We start from the raw sequence: 26,209 nt of genomic DNA, 5'->3' as shown, positions 1-26,209 counted from the left end.
AGACAGAAGAGGGAAATTAAAATTTATTAGAGAAATGTGATGCTGCTCAGAATACTTTGAGAAAAATAAAATGGGGAATACTCTATACTTCTGTCTCTCTCCATACAATGTGAGAGAGTATATATCGTAAACGGGTTTAGGAATCAGAGGAATTCATATCCCTCATGGGGGAGAGGGTGAGGGCACATGACCAGCATTATTACAGTAGATCAACATCTAGTAGTACAGCAACAGTTCTGAACCATCTCAGATTTTAGTCCTTGCCTTTATTTCCATTTTACCTTGTGTCCTCTGTAGAAGGCGATCTCTTCCACATTGGCTATAATCCGCGAATGGACGAATCGCAGATAACCCTTTCTATGAGCTTCCTCTGCGACCAGTTTGCCAAATTTGGGCGAGCACGCTTTCAGTACTCTCGCCGTGGCATACACCACTAGGCCTGCCAGCAGCGTAGGCCCGATGGGGCTTGCTCCCCTGGACCTGGCAGTCTGGATAAGACTGTAGGATGTCAGCACCACATCCAGGATGGGCTTGGTCAGGTTGGAGTACAGGTGTGCCACCGACTGGGAGAACATCATGATGTCCTCCGTCAGGGACTGGTCGGGGTTCGCTAGCCTCCCATCCATATTGATCACCTTGTAGTAAGTTTGATTGGCAAAATAGGTCTCATAGGCATGATCCACCAGGCGGGTACGGAAGGCTAGGGCCAGCTTGCACTCCAGGTACCGTATGGCGCTGTTCACAAAAGTGGCAGGGATTGCAATCATGAGCCACTTAATTAATTTGATGGCAAAGCTCCTGGGCTTCTTCTCCACGATGCTCTTGACGATCTTCCCATCCAGCCCGGCCACGTAGATGGAGAGGAAGGTCCGGGAGACCAGAGCCACCGAGTGGAGGCAAAGCCAGCCCGATTCGGCGCTCACCAGCTTCGGGAAGAGGATCTTACGAAGTTCCAGCAGCTGCCTGAAAAAATCCGCATTCACTGCCGGGGAGGCTCTGCCCCGGATCCGGCTGCAATGCAGCGGCTCCTCGCCCCCTCCAGCCCGGCAGGCAGCATGCAAGCCCTTTTCGCAGGCTGTCTGCTGCAGGCGCTTGCGGAGGACGGGGTAGAGGATTTTCAGCCCATATGCCGCAGCCACCAGGCACGCAGCACTCTTGGCCGCGCTGGATCTGGTCCACTTCCCTCGCCCGGCTGCGGCACGCAGCAGCTGGGTCATGTCGCACAGCCGCAGGGACCGCCGCGGAGCAGGGATGCTCTGGCGCTGGGTCATGCCCAAGAGGAAGACCGCCTAGGAGGGATGTTCATGGAGCCCGGGCATGCCCCATGGCTCCTTCCTCGCCGCCCTTGTTGTGACAGAGGCGGACGGACGCCGGCTTCCACCAGGGGATGGTTCCTTCAATGCACCGAGAGCTGCCGCACGCTGTGATCCGCCGCCGCCAACTCCGCCCCCGCCGGCCGCTCATTGGCTGCGAGGAGCTGGGGAACCCGCTGATCCCTCTGGACCTTCACCAGCCCCGCGCGGCGCGCTCTGAATCGTGCGCCAGGAACGGGGCAGGTCGGTGCTGGCAGCACCCGATTCAAGCAGCCGGGAGGCTGCTCAACTAGGGCTACGCATTGGCCTTCGCAGGGGCCATCAGTGCGTCGCTAGACACTGCGAGGACCACGCAGGAGCAGCATCAGAGGGGGAAGGGAAAGAGCAGGGCTGCTGATTTTGCAAGTGTATCACTTCTAGATTTACCTACAGAGAGAGGAACAAAAGGGGAACTGAAGTGGGGGAGGAAAGGTGCTTGGGAGCTGCCTAAACTCTTGAGTGGGGAGAAGAGAAAAAAAATCAGGCATAAATTGAATTACCCCCTCTGTAAATAATGTTGCCAACCCTCCAGGATTGGCCTGGAGTCTCCAGGAATTAAAAGATTAATCTTTAATTAAAGATTATGTCTGGTGATTAAATCTCCAGGTATACATCCAGCCAAAATTGGCAACCCCAACTGTAAATGAAATCAGAATCTGGCTCTAGATGAGAGCTCTAGGCATGGCCCTAGCATTGCAACTAATTCAGAATGAAATCAGATGGGGGAGAAGACAGAGAGGAAGAATAGGCCCCATGTGAGGGAACTTAATTAGCTGGAGGTTTGAATTCTAATTCTAGGTAGGCAGTTGGGACAGCGTGAAGGATCAGATGGTTCCCTCTGGGAATATTTTGAAAAATACATGTAAACTGGAAATATTCCTCCTCTCTCCCTGCCTCCGCCCCCATTTATCCTGTTGCTACACTACTACATACAATTTATTGTATTGTCAATCATGGGACTCTATCCCCGAAAGAGATTTGAATTCCTGTTACCTGAATCATCATTAGCACCTATAACATATCATAAATCCACAAAAAATAATGACAATACAAACATGTTTCTAGCTATTTTTCATTTCCCTTATTCCCCCGATCCCCATTATCACATTATTTCAAGGTATATTGCTTAGTAAGAGTATAGTATTTAGGACTCAGAAGGAGAAAATAAAATGTAAAAAAGAGTAGTTGAGCATATTTCACATTTTAAAAGTTAAGTAATGGAGCCACTATAGCTATAAATGCAATAGTTCTTCCCCCATTTGGTGGCGGAGGGTAAATCAGAGTTTTGAAAATACATTATTAGAAATAACCATAAGACTAATATAACTAAGGATCACAAACTTCCATAAGAAATATTCATTAACATAAGGCCACTGAAAGGTGCATGACTCAACTATTCTATAAATCAGCTTATGCAGAGTAAAACTAGCTCATATTACTGCTAAAAACAGACTTTTTATGTAACAACATTTAGGAAGCATTTTACTCTGGATGTTTCAGAAATAGTAAACACTACCTTATCTTTGTGAAAGTTAGAATTGGAAAAAAAAAATCTAATCAGGCACCAATCACTGTAGTGTGAGAGCCCCCTAAACAAACCCAAAACAAGACAAGGTTCAACAAATCAGCTATTTTTCTGCCTCCTTCCCTAACAGGGTTGCAAGAAATCTGTACCCATTGTTGATTGGAAGAGTTGTGTAGACAGATGGAAATGTAAAAACAATGGAGTTAGAATATTTGTAATTCTATATATTGGCAAGGGTGTCTAGTGGCTTGGATGGGTGTCTATCTTTTTACTGTGCAAATCAAAATAAATAAAATTAATTAGATCTTAGAAAGCAGTTTTGTTGATATATGAGATAGCTGTACTCTGGTCTAACTCTTTCACAGCTGCACTTAAAATAATAACTAGTGCAATAGGGTGTCAGTAAAATAACCAGAAAACATACAACTGAAAGATACACAGGAACTAGACATGTTGAGTAAGAAAGTGCCTAGTTCAGACACTCACCGTTTTTTTAAATCACAATTTCCATTTGATGATTGCATATTTGTGCACTAGGCATAACATTATCTTAAAGTTGGTTTGCCAAACCACAGTTACTTGCAATGTGCCCCCACCCCAGCATTTTTTTTTAAATAGGGAAAAAGTTCATAGATTCCTATTTCACTTCTGCATATCTGCTGACTTCTGGCTGTACCAGAGTCTGAAAAACTGAAGCTTTCAGTCATGCGGGGCCTGTGAGAACATAAATGAAACAAAAATCTCCTGACCATACAGTACTGTAATGAATAAGAGCAATGCATTTTCTCCTTTTTTTTTTTTTTAAAGAACATGGGAAACGCCTGAACTGTCAGTTGAATTACCCACTTCCTTCTATTCTTGCTGCCCTGAGATTTTTGCAGTCACTCTCTATAACCTATCAACAAATTACATCTTTTGTGGAATGTAGCCTTAGTTGTTAGAATTTTTGGAGTGGTTGTGACTAGTGATTTTATCACTTCATAATAAAACTACTCAGGCAACACTGATGAAACAGTTACCAAAGCTGTAGTAACACCTAGATCAGGGGTCTCAAACACCCGACTGGCCTGTGGAGTTATTTCCTGCGGACGCCAAGCTCCCCTCACCCGCCGCTCTCCCTCCCCCCCAGTCTACCTCCAGGTGCTTAGCGCTTTCCAGGAGGGAGGGGGGAGGAGCGGAGAGCCACGCATTCAGGGGAGGAGGCAGAGAAGAGGCGGGGCAGGGGCGGGGATTTGGGGAAGGGGATGGAATAGGGTTGGGAAGAGGCGGGGCTTCATGGAAGAGGTGGAGTGGTGGGTGGTGGTGGGGGGGCTTTTGTACCTTTATATGAAAAGGTGTCAGTGATGTGGCCCTTGGGCCAATGTACTAGTCCTCATGTGGCCCTCGTGGTGATTTGAGTTTGAGATCCCTGATCTAGATTATTTTTAAGCTATAGGGTCTACCCAATTTCTAACAACTGATTTTATTTAAAAAACACAAAAAAGAAAGTCCATTCAAATAAATTAGAGTAATTGACACTGGAAAGGGGGCACTGTTGTAATTTCTGTCATGCATACATGGAGATCCAGAGATATGCATATGTTTTTTTGTTTTTAAAGTAATTTGGCTGCTTTTTTATTGATAAAACTGGTTTCAATCAAATACATTAAAAGTCACCTGTATGCACTTCTGAATGGAAGAACAATCCCAGAGAAGGAAAAATAAGGAGGATATGAATGACTTCTAAAGGCCAAGATGCAAGCAGAACAAAGTATACTGCAACCATCATGTTGCTCCCTGGAGATCTAATAGATTCTCCTTTTTCCAAACAGTAAAGTTGTGATGAAGGAAGGAATAGAATCATTGCATATGGAAATGGGTTGTATTCAGATAACATTACATTCTTTGGAACATAAATAGAGGTGATTAATATTAGGTTAGATAAGTTCTATGGACATATGAACATTTAGGAACTAGAATGGAGAGTGCATGAGGATGCCAACTGGCTCCTGCACCACTATAGTGTCCTGCACTACTTGTGGACATTATGCAATACTAGAGCTGGAATATAGGTGACAAGAGAATCATTTAATGATATCATCCAGCCTTCCCAACTTTTTACAATTATTTTATATCTTTTGAATAATAATATAAAATGCAAAATTTGAGGCAAAAGCCCACTTACCTGATCTCCTCTAGGCTGGTTCTATGGGATCTTGTGGAGGTTGTAACAGACATGGGGGTGGTGGAGTGTCATTGTACAGTAGGAGCTGGCTGGTGTGATATTGGAGGATTTGAAATTAAAGTCAAAGGTAAATATAAAATAGATAAATACTGTATGTCCCATAGTCTTGCTATTTTGTGCTTTCAACATTTAAAATACATTTAATTCATATATGTATATATTTTTACACACACACACAAACTGATTTCAATGGGAGTTGAGTGGCTTAGCTTCTTACACAATTGGTCCTTTAACATCTACTTTAACTAGAGATATTTCTTCTGTATTTCTACAATATGCTGATTAGTTGATTATATTTCTTCATTTTGGATGAATTCTTAGTATTTCTGTTGCCCTTCTGTAAACTAGGTACTGTGCTGTTAGGTTGTGCAAATATTTTCTTCTTCTATTTGCATTAAGAACCACCTAATTTAATATTAGACTTCAATTGTAAATTATTTGTAAGATATGCAGCATATGAGTGCATATCATAGCGTCCCTAATATTTTGTGACCATGCTTTTTTTTTATTTCACTCCACACGGTTATATATTATTGTAGGAAAGATCAGCTTTGATCTGAGCCAAATGAAATAGTGCTTGATCATGCAAATCCTTATTCACATGAATACTTCTACTCATGGGAGTAGTTCCATTTAATTTAGTGTGACAACTCACGTAAGTAGGGACTACTCTTGTAAGCAAAAGTTTGCAGGATCAGGCCTAATTCCGGTCCCCAAAGCCAATGTCAAATTAGGCCTTTTAACCAAAAAACCATTAAGGAGCCTCATATTTATTCTGAAATGTTGTGTCAGCAGCAAATACTTGCTCAATATAACTCCTGCTTTTGGTCTGACCCAGTATGGCCATTCTTATGTTCTTATGTTTAATTGCCTAATGTTTGATGACAGGATTGAAAATTCTGGCCAAACAGAGTAAAAAAAAGTGTGTTAAATTAACACACACAAAAGTTCAGTAGTAATAGACTTCATCTAAAGCCAGTTGTGAGAGTCCTCAGATTTTATCATTTATTCATTTGCTAAGTAAACAATTTTACCTAGATCCACAGAAGTATTTAGGCACTTAAACCCTAGATGCAGGCACCCAAGTCTCTGGGCCAAAGAAAGAAAGTGAGAATGACTATAGTCCAGTGGTTAGGGCACCCACCTGAGAGGTGGGAGACTCTTGGTCCAGTTTCCCTACCCCAATCACTCATTTATCTGCAGTGGAACACCTTCGGGAGAGATTGCGGGAGCCCCACATCAGAATATCCAATAGCTCAGTTGTTAGAGCACCCCACTGAGAGGCAAGAGACCCCTCTTCTAAAGTTATAAGGTAGTAACCTCCTCCTCTGGCTATTTTGGGTGGAGCACAAAATTCCTGCAAAAAATGTCTTAGATGCTTAAGCAGCCTGGAGTCAGGCAGCTGGCTCCTGTTCTTGGGTCACTAAGCAGAGATCGGGGCAGCTCCAGGCACCAGCACAGCAAGCACATGCCTGGGGCAGCAAGCCACGGTGGGCGGCCTGCCGGTCGCCCTGAGGGCGGCAGTCAGGCTGCCTTCGGCGGCATGCCTGCGGGAGGTCCGCCGGTCCCGCAGCTTCGGCAGCAATTCGGTGGCGGGGACGCCAATGATGCAGCACCGGCGGCCCTCCCGCAGACATGCCGCCGAATCCACGTGACCAGCGGACCACCCGCAGGCGCGCCACCAAAAGCCGCCTGCCTGCCGTGCTTGGAGTGGCAAAAAACATAGAGCCGCCCCGGCAGAGATAGCTACCTCCCTGCTGCCAGACTTAGGTGCTTATCTCCACAAGAGGAATAGGACTTACCACCCACACCTCTCACTGGCTAGCTTACATGGGTTCCCACCTAGCATGTGGCTTTGTGGATCACATTCTAAGGTGCCCATCTCTTCCCATTCATTGTATAGATTGCCTAACTTGACTTTGTGGATTGCAGTGTAGTCCCTGTGATTTTCTAGGTGCCCCAAAGTTAGGCCCTGTGATGTTCAGTATTGCAACACATTTGTGGATCTCGCTCTTCCTTTACCATAACCGGTAACAGATTGAGATCACTTGCTCGGAAATAACTATAAAATGAAAGGATTTAATAAGAGACATAAGAATCATTTATAATCATAGAGAAAAAGTTTATTTCTAATAAATGAGTTGAAAACTCAGTTTTTATATATCTCCTTTTGGTTAGTAAATACAGGGTTTTACATTAGCTGTTCTAATTCACTTCCCTCCATGTGAGACAGTCCTACTGAAGGAAAGCAGAGAGCTGGAGTCATTACTGAGCAGAGGCCGTAGGCTCTGTCAGTGCTCACCTCTACAACAAATTGTGCCCTGATTGTGCCCAAGAAAAAGCAGCAACTTTAGAACTGTACCTTCCCTGCCCCCAAGTACTTCTGGCAAGCCACTCTGAGCAGTTCAACACGGGAGCATTGGCGTGTGGGGCGGGGCTTGACAAAGGAATCCAGGGCAGAATTCTGTTGTTTGATGAGGTGGCTATAAAAAAATGTTATCAAATAACTGAAGTCTTCAAGACTATTTCTTTCATCAGGTTATTTCAGTTTCATGAACAGAGGAAACAGCTTTGCTGTGTACTTCACTACAAAGAAAACCAATTGGGGAAAAAAAATCATGAAACTCAATATCTCCTCCTTCCAAAAATGAATAAGAATAATGGTGTCATGCAATCCTTTGTATGTGTGATATCATCCTATACCTGAGCCCATTGTCTAAAAGCTTTCAAATGTTGACAGTGAAAACGTATTATTTAAATATTAGAAATCCTAGGTCAAATTCATCCTTGGTGTTACTTCAGTACGTTAAGCTCTGAAGATTGGACTTGAGGTCAGGAGGGGACACTGTCCGGTCATGGACTGGCAGTGACCATGCAGACACCCGTAATTAACCTGGCTGCACCAGATCAGTCATAATCCTGTGGAGCTTTTAGATGCTTGGAATAAAGCCATAGTGTGGTCATGGACTCCGTGCTACATTTCTCCACTGTTTAAGCATATTGTTGCTACTTCTCTGACTTTACTAGGCTTACACTAGAGATAAATGTGATTCCTTATGTTAAGTTTGTTTGAAAGAACTTTTCATGATTTTGGTTCCAAAAACACAATTTGCGGTGGGAGGGATGTCAATATTTTTTACACTAAAATATAATCAAGTAATTTAAATCTTCATTCATGACAGTTTTCCTAACTACCAGATCTAGTAAATGAAACAAGTGAAAAAGTTACTTGTGGTCTTTTTTCCTTTGACTCAAGGTAATACCACAAAGTGCTGCAGAATAATTAAGAACAAAGGTGGTATAGAAAGTATCAAACCTTCGTGACCAAATTCAACTCTGATATAAGACAACACATTTGCCATTAAAAGTTGGTTCAACCAGGGGCAACTTGGAAAAGGCTTTGGGGACCAGGGGCAGCCTGTGTGGAAGGGAAGCTGGTAGCTTGTTGCCAGGGTAAGAGACAGGACCCTGAAGCAGACCCCCCCCTCATTTTGCCCCATCACATTAGCCTTCCCCTGACTCAGAGTCTGTGGGAAGGGGCTTCCTTCATCCTCTGTCTCCCAAGCCTGTCACATTCCTTTCCTGCTGGTGCACCTGGCAGCTACCACTAGGGTTACCATACGTCCGGATTTTCCCGGACATGTCCGGCTTTTTGGGCTCCAAATCCCTGTCCGGGGGGAAATCCCAAAAAGCCAGACATGTCCGGGAAAATCGGGACATGCGGGGCCAGCGGTGCTAGGCTGGGGGCCTGGCCGGGGGTGCCGAGCCGGGGGCCGGGGGCCGGGGGCCGGGCCGGCGGTGCCGGGCCGGGAACCAGGGTGCTGGGCCGGGGCCCGGGGTGCTGGTGCTGGGCCGGGGGCCGGGCCGGGGACCGGCAGTGCTGGGCGGGCCGGGGGTGCTCAGCCGGGGGCTGGCCCGGAGCCGGCACCCCAGGGCCCAAGCCGATCCAGGCTGGAGACGCGCCTCCTCCCCCCACCCCCCTTACCTGCTTCAGGCTTCCCGCGAATCAAATGTTCGCGGGAAGCAGGGGAGGGGGCAGGGACTTTGGGGAAGGGGTGGAGTTGGGGCGGGGGCGGGGCCCCGTGGAGTGTCCTCCTTTTGGATACTCAAAATATGGTAACCCTAGCTACCACTTCCTTTCTTCTGCTCCTCTCTGAGCAGTCCAAGCTTGCTGGCTGCCACTCTGCCAACAAGGAGAGCACAGGGAGAGGAAGAGGAAAGACAGGCTCCCTGCTCTCAATGCCAGTGGTCCCGCTGGTTGCAAGCCGTTATTACAGAAGGTCCCAGCTGCAGCCGCTCTGCAGGCAGGCTGCCTTGATGTGGGTGGTCATTTGCGAGAGTCACACCCCCTCACCCTCAGCAGCCCTCCAAGCCCCCTGCACTCGTTCTCTCGGACAATGAACTGGGTTGGTGGCTCCCGGTGAGTGAAGCTCATCCTGGTTGTTAAGGCACAACCAGGCCCCAAGACAGTGTGAGGCTTTGACCCCCACCCCAGAGCACGCAGCCTGGAGCTGTGTGCGATGCGGCCTACACACTTCCCCCACTCCCAGACGGGGCAGCCTGGAGCTGTACACAATGGGGCCTACACACTTCCCCCACTCCCAGACGGGGCAGCCTGGAGCTGTACACAATGGGGCCTACATGCTTCACACACACACACACGGCAGCATAGGGCTATGTGAAAGGGGCCTACACACTTCCTCAGACCAGCAGCATGGGGCTGTGCAAAATGGGGCCTACACGCTTCCTACACCCACTGGGCAGCATGGGGCTGTATGCACTGGGGCCTACACACTTCCCCAGCCCACATTGGGCAGCGGTGGGCTGTGCACAATGGGGCCTAAGCATTCCCCCTGCCCAGACTGGGTAACATGGGGCTGTGCACTATGGGCCTCCTCACTTTCAAGTTGACAGAGTCAGACTGTGTGAAGGGGCCTCCCTTCCTTGGCCTCCCCTCATTTGTGCTGTGTACAGGACTCTCTTCCCAGGACTGGGTAAGGTGGGACATTCAGAAATGGCTTCTCTGCACCTACTTCCATCCTTACTTTTTGTTTGGGCAGTGCAGGGCTATATGTGAAACATAGCACTGGACAGAGTGGGGCTGGGTGAAGGGGCCATAACAAAGTGTTGTTACTGCAGTGTCATCTGACCTGGATTTACTACCCCTGTATGAATGCAATGTGTATGTTGTTAACTGGAACAGATATTTTTTAACATTTGTTCAGCAGCATCGTGATACTATCAGTACAGGAGGCTTCTATACTAAATGTTAAGATAGTTTCAGTCTATTATTATCTAAAGGTTTTAGTAGTATGACATGTTTAACATTTGTACAGCAAAGATGCATGCATTACTAATTCACAGAAAATAATTTTGGATTGCACAGAACAGGAATTAGGGGTGAAAAATATTAGGTCTTCTAGTCCTTTCTTCCACCTGTGCAGGATTGATCTCTTCAGTGTATTTTGTCAAGCTATCTTCAGTTCTGAGAGGAATTTCAGCATTATTGTGCTCTTGCTGAACACTGATCTACTAATTCAGACTGCTACAAAGACTCTCTAAATCTCAAAATCAATATTAGTAAATTCTCCCATTGTATCTCTTAGCTTAGGTCCTCCTCAGAAAGAAGAGAAAGGTAAAGCATCTTTGAATGGAGTTTCTTTCCTTCCTTCACATTCCCATTATGCTTGAGAAGATTATCTACCACATCATTATAGCTTTAGGGTAGAATTTTCAGGAAAGCCTAAACTCCCTTAGGCACTTTTAAAAACCCTAGCCATATTTATTACTCTCAGTTTCCTTATCAGAAGGAGACAAAGATTTCTCACTTCAAAAGATTTGTCTTGTTTGAATAAAAAAACACAGTTAAATGGTTTAAAAAGATAATTTCTTCCGGTCTGAACCTGGCAAAGGGATTCTGCGGACAGGCAGAGGGGTCTGCCCACTTCAAGCCCCATTGCAGGACGGGGGCTTTGATCACTAGAATAGGTTTAGTTTAATTATAGACATCGGATTCTTTTTCTCCGAATATATGCCATATGTCCTATACAGTTTTGACTGGATCCTCTTTGCTCAGTGTTCATTGGCTGTTTGCCCCCAACCCTCCCCCCTCACTCTTCACTTGAGCTTCACTGCACACTTGGCCATCTTCGCCCCTGCCCTTCCCATTTGGCTTATCCCCTCTTATTATTAATTAGTATTATCATAGCACTTAAGTACCCCCGCTCCCAACACACAGGAAAAGTGGAACATTTTGCCATCCCATTGTTCACTCTGCTGGTGTGTTCTACCCCATGTCTGTCTTGTATATTTAAATTACAGCCTCTTTGGGGAAACAGTATTGTACTCTATCTGTACAGTGCCTAGCAGCACATGGGGACCCCATTCTCTAGGAACTACTATCATAAACATGATTAATCATATGGTATTTTGGAAGGATGAAGAGTAAAAACCTGAGTGAGTTTGAGGGAAATCTCCCACCACTGTTTTAGCAAATACGAAAGACATGATGCTGGCAGCACTATACATTAGAGCTCCTTTCATTGGGAGCTTTGGCGGAACTGCAGTGGTACTAGAGCAATGGTATGCAGTTTCCCTAAAATTGTCAGTGTGGACAAGGGCTAATTGGCTCACTCAGAGATTTGATGGTCCAAGACACGTTGTAAATCTTCTGACTTCTTTTAAAATTTAAATGAAATTAAGAGGTATTTTGTAACTTTACTTTTCTGATTTTAGTTTCCAGGTCATTTTAATGATGTTTTATATTTTTAAATTCTTAGCTGTAATAGAATCATGTTATCATCAACACATCTTGTTGTTTTCTCATTTTCTTGCAATTTGGAAACAGTTTCAGACTTTGTATTCTGCAACTTTTGTAGTCTGAATTAACTATAACCTTTTATTCATATCTGCTACATTTCTAATCAAATTCAATAACTTCATCATATAAGCCAAATGTACATGTCTCAATCATGAGAAATTAAAAGGAGACAAGCTCATCTTCTGATCATTAGAATACTTTGAAAATAAAATGACAACGTTTAATTAGAGAGGAAACCTTCAGTGACTTTTGCTCCCAGTAATGGTTTTGGTGACAATATTGTCCATTCTCTTTCAACAGTGAAATTTGAAAGTTGATCATGTGTATTTTCTATTACCCTAGCTATTTTTATATCTAGTTCTGGGGAAGCGGATTTGAGACTACTGAGCTGTACAGAAACAGTAAAGTCACCACCAGCAGGTTTACTAACCTTTTTATACCAAATGATTTTGAAAAACTTTTTAAGAGCACTTAAAAAGCACTCCACCATCTATTAGAAATTTAAAATTCAAAGGATTTCACCAGGCTTTTGAGGTTAGCCTTGCTAAACAATTTTGTAATCATCCTACCCATATATGGAGAATCAAACTAAAGTAATTCCAAATGCATAAGGAAGCCTTTTTGTAAGATTCAAGTTGTTCAGCACTACATATGTGGGGGAAATTTCAGCTTGGCAAACACTGGCCTAAATGCTTGGGAACACTATCCTGTGTATGTATATATCTCATAGAATATCTAGGAGGATAACATTCATTTTGAAAAATGTATATCCCTTGTGTATTATTACGGTACCCAATACTGCTATTAATTGCATGTCAGGATTCCAGTGGTAATTCTGGGACTTACACCTTAGGCAGCAGAAAAATTGCCTTTGATTGGGGGCCCCACCTACTGCAACTACATATGATATATATTTATAAAGTGCTTATCAACACTCTGTATACTACACAAAAAGTTAAAATGTACAGTTCCATGGAGACATCCAATCCTCACCTGGTAATTGCAGAAAGAGACCTTCATACTTCATATTCCTATTCCCATAAGCATTTCCCACTTCAGCATACTGAGGCCCCTCAATCAATCAGCTGATCATCCCGAAGTCATCCCTCTCCTGGATTCCTGTCCCATAATTACCACTTAGCCCGCCAGACAAAATACCAATTTTCCTCATAGCAATGTTGAGAAAATGGGTTGGTTTTGTACTGTGTCCTGAAATTAAGACTGTGGTGAACCAGAGAGGGAAGTCAGCTCCTCACCAAGATGCTCCACTAGCAGCACCTGCCTCCATTTATATCAGGGATTGGTTGCTCCAGTATCTCAGATGGTGTCAGCTGCCATGTTAAAAACAAGAGACGGAAGGTCTCTGTCAAGGTCCTCTCACCGCTAGGGCAGCATCTCCTCCCAACTACTCTGGGGATTAGCTCGATCCAGGGCTGACACCCCCCATCTGTCTTCTCATTCTCACTAGGCCCCCACTTGGTCTTTGGGACTTTACATATTTTTTCTTTGTGACTTAGTCCTCCAGACAGGTAACTGTACAGTCCTTCCAGGCTATCAAAGTTCCACTGGATCAGCTGTCTTCATCCACTCCCCACCCAAGACCAAGTCCTATACCCCTTTCCCAGCAAGGGATGGGTGGTCCCAGGTTCCCCTACTACTCTGGGTTTCAATCCAGAGAGCCTATGTCCAGCAACTATAATCTGCTTGCTCCCAGACCCTATTGTTATTTCCCTGGACTTTCTAATTCTCTACTCTATTTTCTGTCCTCCCATCCTCGTTGGGTTTACTAACCCAAATTCCTTCCTCCAAAGGAGTGCCTACTTAGCTCTGTAACCCCGAAACATGTCTCCCAGAAAATGACTACAGGCTACTTCATCTACAGCCACCTTCTGGATACAGCTTGCTGGCTTTATACCAACCCTTTCTACCCCTGCCCAGCTGGGCTCAATCATAATCAGGCTTTCAAGCCCTGGCTCTCCCTCAGGTGCATCTTATCAGGTCAATCGACCTGATTTAACCTGCTCTACCTTGTGTGAGGGTGGACATCCAATCACAGTATCACATGTGGATGGAGCCGAACCATTAGAGGACTTTAAAGGTCAAAAAACCATACAACACTTTTAAAACTTCCAAGTAAATTGTAAATAAATGTATATGGTCTGCATAAGGCTAACCTTGAAATTCACTTAGAAGCTCCAGATAGCACTGAATGTAATCACCTGCCTTCTGAGTGATGCAGGATGCTATGATCCCATAACATTTGTAATGGCTAACACCTTTACTTATGGTTTCAATTCAAAATGTGGGTTATAATCTTGGAAGCCTAGAATGATGAGGAACTTGAGCTATATACATTAGCTTTTGTTTTTCTTTGCTATTATAACATCTGTACTACTGTTGAGCCATGGCAGAAAAGGCAGAAAGAGGGCTGTTGAAAAACTGCAGGAATAAATATATTGTCAAAAATTTCTTGTATTATTCTAAGGATTTAAAAATAGATAATTACATAGCTGGTTAGTCACTTAGAGGTTTGGACTTTTAGGTGCACAATGTATTTAGTATCATAGAATATCAGGGTTGGAAGGGACCTCAGGAGGTCATCTAGTCCAACCCCCTGCTCAAAGCAGGACCAATCCCCAACTAAATCACCCCAGCCAGGGCTTTGTCAAGCCTGACCTTAAAAACCTCTAAGGAAGGAGATTCCACCACCTCCCTAGGTAACCCATTCCAGTGCTTCACCACTCTCCTAGTGAAAAAGTTTTTCCTAATATCCAACCTAAACCTCCCCTACTGCAACTTGAGACCATTACTCCTTGTTCTGTCATCTGCTACCACTGAGAACAGTCTAGATCCATCCTCTTTGGAACCCCCTTTCAGGTAGTTGAAAGCAGCTATCAAATCCCCCCTCATTCTTCTCTTCTGCAGACTAAACAATCCCAGTTCCCTCAGTCTCTCCTCATAAGTCATGTGCTCCAGCCCCCTAATCATTTTTGTTGCCCTCCGCTGGACTCTTTCAAATTTTTCCACATCCTTCTTGTAGTGTGGGGCCAAAAACACAGTACTCCAGATGAGGCCTCACCAATGCCGAATAAAGGGGAATGATCACATCCCTTGATCTGCTGGCACTGCCGCTACTCATACAGCCCAAAATGCCGTTAGCCTTCTTGGCAACAAGGGCACACTATCGACTCATATCCAGTTTCTCGTCCACTGTAACCACTACGTCCTTTTCTGCAGAACTGCTACCTAGCCATTCGGTCCCTAGTCTGTAGCAGTGAATGGGATTCTTCCATCCTAAGTGCAGGACTCTGCACTTGTCCTTGTTGAATTTCTTTTGGCCCAATCCTCTAATTTGTCTAGGTCCCTCTGTATCCTATCCCTACCCTCCAGCGTATCTACCACTCCTCCCAGTTTAGTGTCATCTGCAAACTTGCTGAGGGTGCAGTCCACGCCGTCCTCCAGATCATTAATGAAGATATTGAACAAAACCGGCCCCAGGACTGACCCTTGGGGCACTCCACTTGATACCAGCCTCCAACTAGACATGGAGCCATTGATGATCACTAGCCCTGATATAGAGACAATGGACCAGATCCCCAGCTGGGGACATGGCTCAAATTGACTAGAGCTATGCTGACTCACCAGCAGAGGACTGGCCCACTGTCTCATCCTCAGAGGCAAGGGTTTATACATTTATCTCTCAGTAGTATTACTAAGAATTACAGTCCTGCCTCCTCATGTCTCAACTACCAACTACACTCTGCAAATAAATAATAATCCCTTTTTAAGGAACTAATTAGCTATTTGCCACCTTTCAGGAGCAGAATCATACTTAAACAGGAAAGGAGAAAGCAAAAGGTAAATTGTTATAGCTATTTGTAATAATTTTAATTTGTAATAATTTTACACGACTAAAAAAATGTTTAACATTGATTTCACACACAGATAATTTTTCAAAGCAGTTGAAGGGAGGTATAGTGCTATGGGATTGGACTAGTGTGCATACTTTCAGAGTAACTTTTCAGGGAAAAAATATTTTGTCCAGGAGAGCTTTAAGCTGAATTTCTGATTTTTAATTATTATTTGTGTGTGTATTTCTATGCATAAGAATCATGCAAAGTTTAGTAATTTCTTACCCATTACAAACATATGCCCGTTATATAGATAGGACTGCAGGAATGGCTTGCAGATTCACAGTCCTCAAATACTTGGTCATTTCAACTAATAGCTAATTACATATAGATGGTACTCTTCCTGAGGCTAAACATAAGAATCTTTAAGTACTTTTTTCTGGCTGCCAAAGTGCACTGAGTGGATCAAATTCTGCCTTGATATAAACAGAGGAAATGTCAAACCATAGGCAGGAAAGGAGAGAGGGAGGGCAGGTGGGTGCAACTATAATAAGAACAGGCATTCTCCTTCTTGGCAGGAGCTAGGAGCAGTAAGACAAGGTTAGGAAGCCCAGGCAAGGGGCCTGGACACTGAATAGATTATGGAGACTAGACTCCAAGTGGCACCTTTCACCAAGCCATAGAGGAGGAGGAAAAGCAGGTTTGTAGGATGTAGCCGGTCCCAAAAGCAGACTCCCAGCAGTAGGATGACCCTCTGGAGTCCCCTTGTTCCCTTCAAACACTCTCCCAATCCCTTGGATACATAAGTAATATGGAGCAGCTCATCAAGGGATAATTGGGCTAATCAGTAACATTACAAGTATGTAAAAAGCAACCGAGGGTCCTGTGGCACCTTTGAGGCTAACAGAAGTACTGGGAGCATAAGCTTTCGTGGGTAAGAACCTCACTTCTTCAGATTACCCACGAAAGCTTATGCTCCCAGTACTTCTGTTAGTCTCAAAGGTGTCACAGGACCCTCTGTTGCTTTTTACAGATTCAGACTAACACGGCTACCCCTCTGATACATTACAAGTATGTAGTGTGCTCCAGCATTGTAGAGATGGTAGAAGCTGGCTGGGGGGGTCCAGGAGCTGTTGGAGAGGAATTTGGTACAATAACTCTAAACAGTGCATTTAATAAGTGTGGAAGTAATGGGAGAAAGGTGTATGGGACCGTATCTGGATTTTTGCTGATAAGGGACAAGTGTGGGATTTTGAGGGTAGAGGCATTCAGAAAATTCTTGTATTGTGAGAGGGAAAGAGATTGAGGAAGAGTATGAGGGAGGGGATAAAAGTGGGAGATAAGGAAGATTACAAGGCAGCATTAAGAACACTGAGGGAAATGAAAGGATTAGAAGAGCCGGATAAGAATTGTGTTCACTTATGTCAGGGTTGAATTTGGCCCCTTGTCTTCCTAATTGGAAATAGCTTTATCTGAAGCATATGTGTATTTTGCAAAGATCAATATCATAATAACTTGAAAGATTATTATACAATTGCTTATCCTGGAAAATATATTTACCAAAAAGTTATATCTGAAATCTGTCAAATATCACATGGAGGTGGTTACTGGTCCAGTCCAAAATTATATTCCCATGAAAAGCATTGCAGCATTTTGTAATTTGGCACAGCCTGGAGTCTTTGATGTCCTTGTGGTGGCCAAAATGAACAAGTTACCATTGTTCTTATGTACTCATTCAGTATTATTTGCTGCATTTGATACCGATGATCTCAGGATGATTATTAATAATCTGTTCTCCTGCACAAAGCTTGTTCCCTGCATTGCTATGAACAGAATTCAAGGGTTAAACTGAATTTTTTACATAATCCATAGACTTTAGAAGTGTTAACCAGATCTGCTTTAGACTATTGCCACACGAGGGCAGCTATGGGAGTTTCTTTTTCTTTATTTCATAGGATTGTATATTCTGTGCCAAAGAAGGCCGTCTAAGAGAATGATAAGCTCTTTGCATCTTTGTGGATGGCCAAGTGTATATAATCCTTGTTGATTTTTCTTGCTGGTTTATAATGTGCATACAAATTCTCAGCTCTTCAAATTATTAAAAAATAGAAGTTGTTTTTCTTCAAGGGAGTCTGACGCTTTAAAAAAAATCATACAAAGTTTTAAATTGTTAATAGGTAGGTGAAGGTTGAAAAAGTGAAATTTCAGAGACTGAATTTTTCCATCAGAAGCACCATCATTCATTTAGCTTTAAAAAAAGAAATTCAGATAATATTTGTACAAGAAATAATCTTTTCAAAAGAGATGAAAGTGAATTTAAATGCTAGATTTGTGAGTATAGCAATTCAGCCATGTGATTTTGTTGATATTAAAGGCAATTGTGCAGCTAAATCATGAATATGCACCACATGTACTTCTGCGGTGCTCTGTAGTATATATCAAGCAATTTATTGTTCTGTCTTTTGAAAATTATAGGAATTCTTTGAAAAGAAAAAGCTTAGATCAAAGATGAAGCTGCTAGGAGTATCATCACCCCATAAAAGTTCAACAGTCAGTTTAGATCTACTCAATCTGTATGTTGTTAACCAGATATCCACCAAGAAAGACACTGCTGGTGAGTATAATATAGTAATAGACTTTACAATTGGAAGACCCATGTACTGTAACCTATAACTGCTATTGCCTCAACCAGGGCCGGCTCTAACTTTTTTGCTGCCCCAAGCAGCAAAAAAAAGCGCCGCCCTCCCAACCCCCCGCCGAGTGCCGCGCCACCCCCCCCCCCCAGCGCTGCCCCCCCACCGAGCGCCACTGGAACACACACCCCCCAGCGCCGCGCCCTGCGCCGCCCGCCCCGCTGAGCGCCGTGCTGCTGGAGCCCACCCCCCCGCCATGCGCCGCCGGAACCCCCCCCCCAAGCGCCGCGCCCCACGCCACCCCCCCCCTCGCCGAGCGCTGCACCGCTGGAGCCCGCCGCCGGAACCCCCCCCAGCGCCGGGCCCGCGCCGCCCCCGCGCCGAATGCCGCGCCGCCGGAGCGCCCCCCCCACCCCCGCAGAATGCCGCACCACCCCGCGCTCCCCCCGCTGCCCCTTACCAGGTGCCGCCCCAAGCATGTGCTTGGGTGCCTGGTGCCTGGAGCCGGCCCTGGCCTCAACTCTTCTGTACTCCCTTGTAAGATTGTAACTTGTAGTGTCAACAATTCAATTTATCTTTAATCAAAATCTAACTGGAAGTGAAACAACAACCACACAAAAAAGTCAGAGGACAAAAGAGGAACCCAATAATCTTGGCTAGCACATAATTTCACCTTCAAGGCTGTGCACCTGGCTAAGTAGCTGCACTTGTTTCATCATACATCCCTTTTCTTTGTTCCTTGTGACCTTCCTTCTTAAACACTCCATTCATATACTACTTCCACTTTCATTACTTCTTTCCTGGAACATCCTGTCGCTCTGGAATACCTTATCGCCACCCCCACATCAAGTGCTTCCTTCAAATCCCTCCTCAAAATCCGCTTCTTTCACAGTCTTCCTACACTGATCTCCTCAGTAACATCTCCACACCTCTTGAACCTTAATTGTTGTCCTGTATTGCATTTTTGTATGACTCAAACTGTAGAGGCCTTACCTTTCAAGTTTTTTTCATGGGCTGTGGGAACACCTTAGCCCTCAGAAACTAGATGAGAAGTGTAATAGAGCCTTGCAGTGCCCAAAATCTGATGGATTAAAAAAAGTATATACTATAATAGACTGTAAAATAGAGTTAATAATAAGCAGTTCAGATAGTGATAATGGCAAATAAAGCAAAACATGTATTTCATATTGATTATATAGAGTGAAGGATGGGTTCTGCGTGCTTATTAAAATTCAGAAATCTCAAATCCCTCAGTGACACAGATACTAACGCTCTGAACACTTTCATTACAGACAGAGTGAGAAAACCAGTCCATGTGGATCTGAACAAGGGGTTAAAAACCCCTACAAGGAGACAGAATATTGAACTTCCCATGTCACCACAACGTACATCATCTAAAATAGGCCTAGATGACATCCAGAACAGGTACTTGAATAATTATGGCCATTAGACAAACGTTAATGAAGTTCAGCAAAGATAAGAGCTTTATGATGCCATTTCTTTCTTCCTTTTGATTTATAAAAGATATATTCTAAAAGTGCCAATCCAGGCACCATCGCAAAATTGAAAAATACAATCAGAACAAGAGTAAAACCAGCAACTTCCACAACCCCAACCAAAAAAAAATAGTCAGCCCCATAGATACTCAATTCACACTAACAGCCCTTATCATGCGGCTAAATGGATAGAGCATGCTGCCGGGCCTCCTGGTCAACAAAGTTGTGCTATTTCAGACCAAAGGGAAGGGACTAAGTCCCCCGGCTGAGGACCCCTCACACAAAACATACTGCCAACAGACCCTTCTCTCTTTTTTTTTTTTAAACTGAGACCGAACACCTCTGCTGATTGGTGGTGTGGCACTATAATTCTGGGAGAGAAGCAGTCTCTCACATATGTAGTAGGTGCCAAGGCATTTCAGTCAAAACAAACACCTGAAATTCTACCTGCAATCTACAGACAGCCTTTGCAGATCCTAGGGCACTTGTATCATGTGCTCTCAGCAAGATACGCTCCTTAAAAAGTGGGCTGCTGGATTCTGCAGCAGCTTCTGGTTTCCCTTAAGATACGGCCCGATATGGAGCACACTGCAGTATATAATGTTGAGTTAACAAAGGCAGGGATCACAGTAGCAAGGTCTGCATCCAGAAGAAATTATTGCAATGTCTTAGCTGGAGCAAGATGAAAAATACTGTTGCTATGTGATTGTTTAACAGCAGATGGAAATCCAGCAACACTTCAAATACAGGCCATACTTACATAATAGGGGACTGTCTCCTGGAAACAGTGACTCTGAAAAGGATGTAGAAGTCATAGAGACAAACAACTGAACATAAGCTCCCAGTGTGATGTTGTGGCAAAAAGCACTAATGCAATCATTGGATGTATAAACAGGAGAGTAGTAAATAGGAGTAGGGAAGTGAGACTGATACTGGAATACAACATTCAGCTCTGGTGTCCACATTTTAAAGGGGATTTTGAAAAATTGGAGAGGGTGCAGGGAAGTGTTATACAGAATGTCAGACTAGATGATCTAATGGTCCCTCTGGCTTTAAAATCTCAATTTATGAACTGGCAGGACATGCACCCTCCACAGAAGGACAGATACAATTCTCACTATATTTTCTTGTTGCTTTCCCCAGCCTTCCACCATCATCTCAGCCTTATCCAGATTAAGTTCTAGCCAGCTAGGTCTCTTCCATGCCTGAGTCTCTTCCAGACATTGGGCCAGGTGCTCACCAGCACTGGCTATATTGGATATAGAGATAAGGATGTTGTCATCTCCCCACCGCTCATGACTGATACCATGGGAAGAAGGCAGTTGGAGGACTAGTGGGTGATTGGGAGCCTAGAACTGTTCTGGATCTGAAGCAGGGGATCTGCTCTTGTGAGGAGGTATCTGTATTGCCTGTGCTTGTAGCTGTCCTGTTACCCAGATAGTCCTGTCTTGAAAAGAGCTTCTGAGGAAATGTAAATTATGAATAGAAAAACAAATACAATATTTTAGGGTTGAAATAGTTCCACACCAGTGCTTTAAGTTCCAGTTAGATGGGTCATAAACATCCTTACCAATGTAATGGAGTTTGGAAATGTATTTTGAACAAACAAAAAGTTGTAGATGAGGCCCTAGATTTTCAGAAGTGACTAATGACTATTTCTTTACTCATATAAGACGCGGCATGCAGTAGCTGTATCTGAGGAGCAGGCCACTGTATTCAAACATTATTTTGAATCCTCAATCTTTCTGTGCCCAACTTGAGACCTCTTAAAGGAGCCAGATTTTCAGATGGCCCATGGTGGTTGTTCAGGACTCTTTGAAAATCAAGCCCTTTAAAGATATCTCAATTTAGGTACCCAAAATCATGAGTCTCTTTTGGCCAAGAACTCTAAATCACACAGATTTTTCTTATACTTTGTTACAAGAATACAACAACAAGTATTAGAGAACAGAAGAAAGCATCTCACAGACAAGATGAAATACCAAGCTCAGGTAAGCTAAATATACATTTCTAACTTAATATCAGTTTTGTAAACCAATGCCTAATTTCATAGATTTTGATGTGAAGTGAAGCTTTCCTCTTTAAGACTATGCTGCATCATTAAAATTATCTGCCAAATTATTCTAGGTGGTTTCAAAACACTCAAGAAGAACAGTCTCTGCTCCAAAGAGTTTACAGTAAGGACAAACAAGTACACAGAGGTTAGGGGAAAGGGAATGGGAACAACAAAAAGCAAACTATGTAAAATGTACATAAAGTCAGTTTGATTCACTATGAGCAACATGGCAGAAATGAATTTTTAAATGGGGACAGGGTATGGGCTGTGAGGATGAATTCAGAGGAGTGTACCACACGTAGCAGGTCACGTGGAAGAAGACACAGAGGTCATTGTAAGAAGTTAAGAAATTGGCAGACGAAGTTGGGAGCACTGGCAGAGCCTGGGGGATGGGAGGTAACTTGACAATGGAAGATAAACAGGGAAAGGGCAGGGTTATAGAAATCAAATTTCTCCTCAAATCGGGCCCTCAAATCTTGTCTCCCAAAACACTTTGAAACAAATTCTGCTTCCACTACACCTGTTCAACTTGATGGGGCTCTAGGGGTATAACTGAGAAGAGAATTTGTCCCTGAAAAATCTATTACAAGCATTTCCAAAAGTATATTGAATTTAGGGTAGATGTCATTAACCTATCATAAACAAATCTGTGCAGTCTTTAAAGGCATTTGCCAAAAAGAGGTGGGATCAGAGGGAATCTCGCACATCACCTCGTCTTTTAATGGATGCCACTGGATAATCTTAATAGACTAATTTAGCCTCACTTTTACTATCACTATTTTATATACTTATGGGAAAGATCATTATTTTTTAAGTTCCAGTAATTATTTCTTCTGTTGTAGTGTAAAATAGTTAACTTTCTATATGAGGTTAGGCTCTGGCCTAGAATTAAGCTTTTTTGCAGTTGTCAGGTTTGGAGGTGCTGAATGTTTCTATGTAGTCAGATGCCCATTAAGATTCAAACCAATACGTCTGCTCAGTTTCATCAATTCAGTGGGTCTTTTTTAGGAGCAAAGTACTTCTCAGCATGAGTAAGAGTGGCAAAATGTGTCTTGTAGTGTAGTGGGCCATCAGTAATGTTCACATATGGACTCTTAATTAGGCCCAGATTCAGGAAAGGACATGGTTTAATCCACCCCATTCAGAATAGAACTTAATTATATGTTTAAGTTTAAGACCGTACTTAAATAACATTGAAGTCAGTGGGACTTAAGCACAAGCTTAAGTGCTTTCCTGAAAAGAGATGCTATCCTGAATTGGGGTCATGAAGAGGATATTCTGTATGCTCCACTAAAGGGAGTGGGCTCTCTTAAACCTGTTTCCAGTCAGCCACAGAAAACCTTTGGTGACATGTAGAACTATAGATTAAAAATGTAAGGCTGAATTCTGTTTCCATATGTGAGTGCAGCGCCTATTTTACTTAACAGGAGACCTATACCTGTGCATCAGTGAGCAAAATTAGACTATTTGCATGCAGACATCCTGATTTCCAGCCAGAGTTTTGAATGAGATATAGAGTGTTGACTTGATCATTTTTTGAGCTGAATTATCCTTACTAGTGGAAAATTATTTAAAAATATAGAGAGGGATTTTTTTTTAGCCTTCCTGAATCTTACCCAAGAGGAGAAGTGGGAGGATAAAATCTGATGTTACCAACTCATGGATATTTTAAAGGAGTTCCATAGTTAAAACATGGTTTGTTTGCCTTCTTTTAGATGGTCCGAACGAGGTGATAACCATGGTTTAGCAACTTGCAAACCAATGTACTGATGGGTGCAGCTGAGTAGGAGATGGAAGGATAGCTTTATTATCCACAGGAGGCTCACTGCTAGAAGATGCCTATGAAAGAAGCTGAATCAGCACTTCTCCAGAAGGCCTAGCCTTACCTCAACCCACTTTTGCAACTGTGCTGGCCCACTACCAGGCTCCTTGGTGTAGCAGGGATTGCTGGCAATTCATAACACTGCACTCTTTAGACTGTCAACAACTGAGAGCCTGGGTTGTGTCCTCTTGCACCAAAAGAATCCATTAAGTGAATCAGGCCTATAGGTGGGACCACTAGGACTTGTGCTCTGCTCAATTAGGCCTTTTCTCTCTGTCTAGACTAAACAAACCATGTTGTCCCCAGTGTGTCACAACAAAGCTCAACCATCATTTTGCTTTAGAATGCAGATATTGAAATATTAGATCTGTGCAAATGTTACACTTCTAATAGTTTGTGTGAAAAGCATCCTTTGAATAAAGTTATCAGCCGCTTAGATGCAGCTACTAAACACAGATTCTTCTATGATTAAAGAGAGAAAATCTCTCTAGACCTAGCAATTAAGCCAAGTTCTCTACTGACATAATCCACTGAGTTCAGTGCGGTTATGCTGGTGGAGAATTTGATCCATTGTTCCTAAAGTCATGCAGTTGGGCCAAGTTTTTTAGACAGAGTAAGAAAGATAGACCTATTTGTAGGATTAAATCCTTTTTTTGAGCAAAGGAGAATTACTTGGTCTAGGTTAGGTGTTTGGCTATGAAAATGTATTTTACAAAGATCACAGCTTGCAATAAATTACTTTCCTAGACATTACTTTAGTAAAACTCTTCCACTACAGTTGTATCCCTCATACTAGTTGGGGAGAGAGAGAGAGAGGCCATCATTTTAGGTTGGTATAGAATGTCATGAAGGCAGATTGTCATCTGGGCCTCTGCCTGACTTTCACTTGCATGTACAGATCTGTGTAGGGTGACCAGATAGCAAGTGTGAAAAATCAGGACGGGGTGGGGGGTAATAGGAGCCCATATTAAAAAAAAAAAAGAGCCACAAATATCGGGACTGTCCCTATAAAATCAAGACATCTGGTCACCCTAGATCTGTGCCTGCTCTTTATATGTGCAAATACTTGCTAACACTGTGCACGTACAGGTGTCAGGCTGTTTTGAAAAGTGTGCGCCAGCATTTGCACCTGCATGCTTGTTTGCATCCAAAAATGGAGACACTGGGCTAAAAAACTATTGAAAATAAATAATTGCATTGGGTGAAATTTATCCATCTCCACAAAGCCTGAAAAAGTGGGATTTGTACAAAGTACTAAGCAGAGAGAGTGGGTCTGAAGATTCACATTCTCCAGCCTATGGCAAGCCATCGGATTGCAATGCAAAGGCATTGTCCATTAGTTTGAACAGAAGACCTTGCCACTATGTGCTCCTTATGCTGGGTGTAAGGGCCACCAGGATCTCTGTAGTTGCAGATCCCATGGCACTTCACCCAGTCTGCCTCCAAATCTCCTTTATATGCTGACCGGCTTGGGCCAACATGGCACCCTCCCTCCCACAAGAGAGCTCTCCAGGCTAGAGAGAAAAATATTCCATTTTGTCAATTTAAGTCTGAACTCAGCAAAGCACTTCAGTACATGTTTAAATTTAAAGACATGTTTAAGTCCACCTCCATTCATCATAGCCCTTAGGCACATGCATAAAGTTAGGCATGTGCATAAGTGCACTGCTGAAACCGGGCATTGGCAGAATTCTTTTTCTTCATGAAAAAGTTTATATATGGATAGGTCACATAGGTTTACATTTTTCTTGTAGTAGGTATATGTGTAATGTATTCTGTAAAATACAGAATTTTACTGAAAGTAAAATATGTTTAGATAAATAAAATGTCTGTTGTGCTTTACTTAAGTTATCACAAGTAATGGAATCAACTTGCACAGACTCTAGTCTTGAACATCTGTACAATCTAGCAGCAGACTGTAATTCCTATCCAGTGTCCTCTTCGGTTTCCTGGTCTTCTAATTACAAACAATCTCCAGAACAAAATTTCAGAACGAACCTAGCATGCAGTCCTTGGGAAGTGGCCTACGAAGAGGAGAAGCAGAGCAAACAGGTTTGATATGTTGTCATTTCAGAGGAATTCTATTAAATGACATTTTTTCTTTTGGGATGGGTCTAGTGAAATGGCAGAAGGTTTCTTGCTGATTGGTGCAAGCTACATTTAGAGTGACATTATTTTTTTTAAACAATTGGTTGGTTTGAAAATAAGCCCAGCTTGATTTTATGAACACGCAGAACTTTCTCTGAGTTCTTACTCATGAATACATAACGATAGTGTAAAGGCTAAGCAAGTTCTATGGCAGGGGTGGCCAACCTGAGCCAGAGAAGGAGCCAGAATTTACCAGTGTACATTGCCAAAGAGTCACAGTAATATGTCAGCAGCCCCTCATGAGCTCCCTCACCCCTGCTTCCAGTGCCTCCGACCCACCGG

At 43.4% G+C, this 26,209-nt stretch overlaps 2 protein-coding genes across 2 annotated transcripts in view; one reads left to right on the top strand and one right to left on the bottom strand.

Moving 5' to 3' along the window:
• ABCD2 (ATP binding cassette subfamily D member 2) overlaps positions 1–1,368 on the bottom strand; it is a 64,355-nt gene extending 62,987 nt beyond the window's left edge. Inside the window, exon 1 of the mRNA XM_054018991.1 lies at positions 282–1,368. Coding sequence (XP_053874966.1) covers positions 282–1,271 — 990 coding nt within the window. The 5' untranslated portion in view covers positions 1,272–1,368. The remainder of the gene's footprint in view (positions 1–281) is intronic.
• Positions 1,369–9,498: 8,130 nt separating this feature from the next.
• The window catches only part of C1H12orf40 (chromosome 1 C12orf40 homolog), a 30,272-nt gene continuing 13,561 nt past the window's right edge, over positions 9,499–26,209 (top strand). The window contains exons 1-6 of the mRNA XM_054016199.1: positions 9,499–9,521; positions 15,740–15,779; positions 18,248–18,386; positions 19,698–19,830; positions 21,826–21,892; positions 25,628–25,831. Coding sequence (XP_053872174.1) covers positions 9,499–9,521; positions 15,740–15,779; positions 18,248–18,386; positions 19,698–19,830; positions 21,826–21,892; positions 25,628–25,831 — 606 coding nt within the window. The remainder of the gene's footprint in view (positions 9,522–15,739; positions 15,780–18,247; positions 18,387–19,697; positions 19,831–21,825; positions 21,893–25,627; positions 25,832–26,209) is intronic.

This window comes from Malaclemys terrapin, chromosome 1 (assembly GCF_027887155.1).
Source record: "Malaclemys terrapin pileata isolate rMalTer1 chromosome 1, rMalTer1.hap1, whole genome shotgun sequence".
Classification (NCBI taxonomy): Eukaryota; Metazoa; Chordata; order Testudines; family Emydidae; genus Malaclemys; species Malaclemys terrapin.
The sequence above is the reverse complement of the archived record's forward strand: the minus strand, read 5'-3'. Positions and strand labels throughout refer to the sequence as shown.